The sequence below is a fragment of the Triticum aestivum genome, chromosome 7D, assembly GCF_018294505.1.
Source record: "Triticum aestivum cultivar Chinese Spring chromosome 7D, IWGSC CS RefSeq v2.1, whole genome shotgun sequence".
NCBI classification, from domain to species: domain Eukaryota; kingdom Viridiplantae; phylum Streptophyta; class Magnoliopsida; order Poales; family Poaceae; genus Triticum; species Triticum aestivum.
The window spans coordinates 11,903,359-11,910,406 of record NC_057814.1 but is presented as its reverse complement, the minus strand read 5'-3'; the positions used below and the strand labels follow the sequence as shown (position 1 = coordinate 11,910,406).

The 7,048-nt window shown below is 40.6% G+C and overlaps 1 protein-coding gene across 1 annotated transcript; it reads left to right on the top strand.

Moving 5' to 3' along the window:
* The first annotated feature begins 844 nt into the window (after positions 1-844).
* LOC123170238 (polyubiquitin-like) lies at positions 845-4,387 on the top strand. The gene is made up of 2 exons (XM_044588067.1): positions 845-1,054; positions 3,194-4,387. The coding sequence occupies exons 1-2, from the start codon at positions 1,007-1,009 to the stop codon at positions 4,247-4,249; spliced, it is 1,104 nt and encodes a 367-aa protein (XP_044444002.1). The 5' UTR covers positions 845-1,006; the 3' UTR covers positions 4,250-4,387.
* The last annotated feature ends 2,661 nt before the right edge of the window (positions 4,388-7,048 follow it).

Genomic DNA, 7,048 nt, shown 5'->3' with positions numbered 1-7,048 from the left:
TGGATCTTCATCAGGCCGTGGCACATCCCCGTCGTCGCCGGCAAAAGGTATAGCTCCAATCCTCTTCCGTGATTTTGTGCTCCATATGGATGATTTCGACTTGATACTGGCCGGTTATTATAACCGTGTTTTGGTTGTATGTTTAGCGGGCGCTGAGGCCTGAGGAGGGTCGTTGCTGTGTTTTGGTTGTATCAAACTACTTGGTTTCGTTAATGAAATTGGGGGAAAGATCCCTTTCTTTCTAAAAAAACGTGTGGTTGATTAGTACTTTTTGCGCGATTTGTTCTTTCAGCGATTTGTGCTCGATGGGTGGCCTACATCTCTCAACTGGTTGTTTTCTATTGAGTACTAGGGTACCGTAAAAGTTCTCAATATGGAAGCTAAGAGGTCTTGAGTTCAAGACGCCTAGTCTTTTCCATCAGATCGGTCTTTTTGGTTACATTGGTTAGAGCATGCACTTCTACAGAGATGAGGTGTCCCGTATCCTATAGGCTGTGGCACAAAGGCACGTGGTGAGGCTTGTTGCTGCCACCATGTCGAGAATTGTGGCAGTGTCGTATATACGTCGAAGATGGTTGGAGGATAAGAACGGCTCACATCAAGTTCGAATATTAAATATTTTCCCCCACAAAAAAAAAGAATATTAAATATTTCATCTAGCCGTGCCACGCCACTTTGCTAGTATGTTGGAAAAGGCCGATTCAGCATAGGTGAGCAAGGCATAGATAAAACCGAGGATATGGGTCTCCATCAGAGCACCATAAACTTACGAGGAACATTCCTTGGTAGGTGCGCAAAGAACAGAAAGTGAGCCTTTCGGCGTACAAAGGGACACCAGGCATTCGGCCGTCAGTCTCAGCGTCCGGCGAAATTTAGGCGACGGCCAGACAGGGACACGCCGACGACCTAGCTCACAAGCACACAGCTGGCGGCAGCTACTTATTGGCGGCCATTGCCTTTGTTGCGCCAGCAGACCTCGCCGTTGCCTCTCCCCAATCACCTTCCAATGGATCTTCGTCAGGCCGTGGCACATCCCCGTCGGCGGCGGCAAAAGGTATAGCTCCAATCCTCTTCCGTGATTTTTTGCTCCATATGGATGATTTCGACTTGATATTGGCCGGCGATTATAACCGTGTGGTTGATTAGTACTTTTTGCACGATTTGTTCTTTCAGCGATTTGTGCTCGATCGGTGGCCTACATCTCTCAACTGGTTGTTTTCTATTGTTTCCTGCAAGTGTGATACATGTAACACACTAACACATCACGAATACTGTCAAGTGTTCATACATTTTTTTTTGGCGGAAATCAAGTATTTATATGGGAATGAAAATTTGAGGAAAACATGTACATGTCAATGACCCTGGATTTAATTGAACCAGTTAATACTCACGGAACAGATAATTAAAGTGTACTAGTAGATAGGAAAACTGATGATCGGTCCCTTGTGGGTTCCATACTCCTACCTGCGTATCATAACGATTTTTATTTTTGTTTTGGTGAAAGCATTCTATTGGTGATCACCAAGTTGTATCATAACGATTATTTCCAGCTACGTGCGTATACGCTAAGAAAAATGAGACATTTTAAATGTATTTTAATGATTGAACCTGATCTGTTTTTGTGTGGAGCTAATGTTTTGACAGAACTGGCATATTCCATACCTGGTTTTCATGTGCGCTGTCATTATTTTGTATTCTTCAATTCAGAGAATTTTTTTTGGCAGCAACACTAATAGATGATATATTTTATTTTGAAAGATGATAAGTTTTCTAGAAATAAATCCCTCATATACAAAAGGAATCCTGATTTTATTCAATTTCTTGTGAATTTAAAAATGTTAGGATTTTAATACGGTAAAATTTTGGAATCAATTTCAATTCAGAAAGTTCAAACATAGCACTTATCTTTCTGATTAAGCACTTTCTGATATCATTAGCAATAATATATTTTAAGGTAGAGAATTGTATAAAAAAAATAAAAACTCAATTTTACTGTTGTCACAACTTCATGCTTCAATCTAATCCCGTGTGAATGTAATATTAGCTGGATGTTCTTTTCACATATCAGTAATTGCACGATGCGTCAAGATCTGAACTTCTTTGTTGCAATTGCAGAGCTATTATTAGATGCTCATGTTGATTCTTTACCTCATTATTGAGACACTTGTTATGATTTATATTGTGCATATAGTCCAGCTGTTGTATTTTGGGATGGTTATCTTGCATGATTAGATAAGCGGTAAAGGGACCCTTCCAACAGTTACGTATATGATTTGGAATTCAAAAAGTAAAAGAAAAAAGTTCATTGTGTTTTGGAATGCAATAGATCAAGCATGTACGTAATTCATAGTGATGAGGCAACACGCATGATGCATGCCTTTCCACATTTTGCAAACAGATATGGCACGCGATAATTAATGATATCACAGGAACAAATTAATTGGCATCGTGCTGTTAGGAAAAGTATGACATGCAGCAAGTTCCTTTTTTATAATTTGGAAGTAATTTTTTGTCAAATGATTGTGTAACGATTAGGGAAAACGTGATATGCAGCATGTTTCAAAATTTTGTAAAAAAAATTGTGAATTGAACACGGTACAGACGCACGCACACCCTAGAGGCCCCTCGCTGTTGACGGGGAGGTCGCCTCCCACTGAAAGAATAATTAGATTATAGTAATAATAATAATAATAATTAGCTGTAAATGTAACACCCGTGTCAAATCTGGGATTTCAACCCGGGTGAGTTTGTTCCACCACAAAGAACCTAACCGAGCTACGATCAGTTTGCATTTTGGAAATAAAATTTCCAGGCAGTCTATAGTGTGGTGATTAAGAAAAGTGTGGCATGCGACTTGCTTCAAATATTTGGAAATAATATTTGCACGCAATTAATGGCATGATTAAAAGAGGGTTGGGTAAAATCCATGGTGCACTTGTCACTCGTAGGGAGTGTTACTATTAGGTGAGATTGCTAAACACATCTATGGGTGGTGAGAGGGTAGGTTTAAAGTAGTTATGATTTTGTTGGGTGAAGAAAGACATTACAAAAGTCGCTCCTTTATAGTTAGTAGAAGATTTGCATGATTCGAGCTGTCAATCTCTGTTCCTAAAATTATCTGTAATTTCAATGACAACTATAACTTTGAGCATTGTACTTATATACATTTCAATATATATATTTATACCTTTAGATGAAGATCTCTGTGAAGACCCTCACTGGAAAAACAATTGTCATCGAGGTGGCGTCCTCTGACACGAGTGACAACATCAAGGACAAAATTCAGGAGAAGGAGGGCATTCCCCCAGACCAGCAACGACTTATCTTTAATGGAAGACACCTTGATGCTGAGTGGACAGTTTCAGATTACAATATTCAGGAGCAGTCCACCCTGCACCTTGTCCTGCGCCTTGGTGGTCCTTGTACCGTTTGTTGTTATAGATATATTAATGTGCAGATGCTCGCTGGCAAGACCGTCAGCATCGAGGTAGATCCAACGGACACGGTTGACACTATCAGGGAAAAGATTTGTGCTCCCCAGAGGCTCTTCTTTGCTGGCAAGCAGCTTGAGGATGGACGGACAATTGCAGACTACGAATTTGGGAACAATATCAGTCTGCACCTCGACTTTGGCATGCAGATTTTCGTGAAGACTGCCATTGGTAAGACCACCACTCTCCTGGTAGAGCCGTCTGACACGATCGACAGCATTAAGGAGAAGATTCAGGGCAAGCAAAGGATCATCTTCGATGGGAAACAGCTAGATGGTCAGGGCACCCTTACTGATTACAACATTAAGAGAGGCTCCACCCTATACCTTCGTCCCAGCAAGAATGGTGACATGCAGATTCTTGTGAAGACACAAACCAGCGAAACCATCAGGCTCATGTTTAAACTTTCTGACACTATTGGTGATGTGAAGGCAAAGATTCAGGAGAAGCAAAGGATCATGTTTGAGGGCAGGAAGCTAGATGATGGGCGGTCTACCCTTGCCGATTATGATATCCAGGAAGAGTCCATCTTGCACCTTGACTTTGGCATGGAGATATTTGTGAAGACACCCACGGGCAAGACCATCACTCTTAACGTGGATCCATCTGACACAGTTGACAGCGTTAAGGAAAAGATTCATGGAAATCAGATTCTCCTCTTTGGTGGCAAGGAGCTTGAAAGTGGACAGACACTTGAGGATTATGATATCCAGGGAGGGTCAACATTGCATGTTGAGGATTGTCTTACTGAAGGATGAGTCCATTGGTACCACTAGCAATGTGAAGGCTACGATCCTGATAAAGACATAAGGTGGCTATTCCCTCATAGTTCGTGTTGCACCTGTCCTTGTTTTGTCTGGGAATATACCCAGAACTAATGTGTCATCCTGGGCCAACTATCCCTCTATTAACTTTGTGCTTCTTTGTTGGATTGCATCTTTATCATATTAATTGAACTGGAAGGAGTATTAGCTTTGAATGCCCGGGTCGGGTCCGTGTATGCCAACTTGGATTCTCTATGCTTGTAACTATAAAGTCAGCATCTCTCCTGCACGGTGCATGACGCCTTCTCGTCTCCACGACATTGACACTTTTTTTAGATCATGTCAAAAAGTTTCTTTAGGCCTTAATGTATCAACCCTTATAAAGCGTAACAATGAAATTGTGTCTAGAAAGCATTTTGGTTGTTGCACTACTAGAGAAAACCTTACTAGTGGTGCTCGTTTTTTACATACCTGCTAGGGCGCTACAACTATTATTTAATAGTAGCGCGTTTCTAAACAAGCGCTGCAGCTAAAATACTTAGTAGTAGTGCCTCTTTCTCTACCAACGCTACTACTATCATCACGTAGTAGTAGCGCCCTATTTTCTTCCCACACTACAACTAGGTAAATAGAAATAAAAAATAAAAAAAAGAAGTCAGATGCAATATTCATGGAAATCAATACAAGTCCAGTGCAAATAAACTAAGTTCACAGAACCATCTCACAAACATTAACGACAATACCACATTTAATATAACCACACAATCTCACAAACTCATATATAATAGTCAACAATGCATGGATAGATCATAGTTGATAAGTCTACTAGGTAGTCATACTAGTATATATATGGTTCAGCAGCTACACACATGCATATGTAGTTCTAGATGATATCGATGACGACCATCATCCTCAAGCCTGGGCGGTGGGTGTTCCTGATAGTAATTAGGATTGCCTATCCAACATGAAGATTCTTGCCGACAAGGAAGCTCTTACACCCAACCGAGTTGAAGTGTGTGCGACCGTCCGTGTCCACGCCGTACGCACAAGTGGTGACAGAGCCCCTCGCGGTAAGGCGTATTCTAGCAGAGCCTTCTTCATTAGGTTTGATACCACAACTCTCAGATAGGCTCTTTGGCAATTTCTGATAAGAAAAACATATCAATTAATAAGTAGCCTCACACATTCTACACTATCAAAAGACAGTACTACATTTCTGCTAAGCATGAATTCTACTAATAAGTATATATGGATTCTACACTATTAACATTTATTTGGATTCTACATGAAGCATATATATCATCGGATTCACTAAGCATATAGATCATCGGATTCACTAAGCATATAAGATTCACTAATCATATATATCATCGGACTCTACACTAAGTATAACAATAAAGCATATATATCATCGGATTCACTAAGCATATAGATCATCGGATTTACTAAGCATATAAGATTCACTAAGCATATATATCATCGGACTCTACACTAAGTATAACAATGAAGCATATAAGATTCACTAAGCATATATATCATCGGACTCTACCCTAAGTATAACAATAAAGCATATCATCAAATTACTACAGTAAATGCAACATACCATGATATGCCGATCAACCATGGTACTTGTCAGGCGGGTCACGAATGGCACCCCGACGAAGTCAGCACGTGGCGGAATGATGTCCCATAGGTTGCACACCTCCTCCTCGCTCAACCTCATTCTTTGAGCTACGATAGCTTCACCAAGTGGGTCGTCATCATCCTCATCATCTTCATCATCTTCTGCTTTGTTGACATAAATCACGGCCAGCTTGGGTCTTTCTGCTCTGAAGGAGAAGCTGATCAACTCACCACCGGTGATACGCATGTGGGCGATGAAACGGACCCATCCATCTCCTCCTACTGCGTCAAATTTCGCACTTTCTCGACCTCCATAGTGTAGGGGCCCCCCAGGAGCCTCAAAGGTCACAGAGTCTCCGGTCAGCTTGTTAAATTCTGACCTCACATTGCATGGGACGATCTGTGTACAAAAAGCAAAATGATATATACACGATGCATTAATGCTAATAACACTAAAAACAAAATAGTGGTTACTAGTTTCATATAATTTATTACCGCCGCATGAAGAAAACTAGACTCGAAGTAGATGCCGAACAGCGGGCCAGTTGCAAGGCTGCTGGCGCACCTTGACTTGCACCGTCGACATGGTGGTGGCGGTGGTGGCGCCATTTCCCTAAAGCAATATGATTAAAGGATTAACGATCCAAAAAGTAAACATAAAGTTTTCAATACACATCAAGTTTTGAATAATATACACATCAGGTTCACATCATAGAGAATACACATCAGGTTCACATGGCAAGCAAAATAACAACTAAATTGTAGTTCAGTTCAGACAATAACCTAATAAAGATCATGTAACCCAAACAGAGCCTAATAATATGATAAATGGCATATTGCCATTATTGCGCAAGCAGACAAGCAAAAGTAGTTCACAAAACACAATAAGTAAACACCCATTCCACCTTTGGCATCAGATGCACAATAACTAAAACTATAAAAGGCAAACACCCCCCTTTTAGATCAGATACAACTCTCTGTCTATCTGTGTCAATTTACACCCTGCTCCTTTGCCTAAAGAGGCATTGCAAAATTGACAAAGCCCTATGGAGAACAAGGAAGCAAAGTTTATGTACAAAGATTCAATTGCAGAAACAGAATTCACAAGTGGGTGAAAATGTAGCCAACATTTTCTACTACAAAATATAAGCACCAGACTAAGAGGTAATA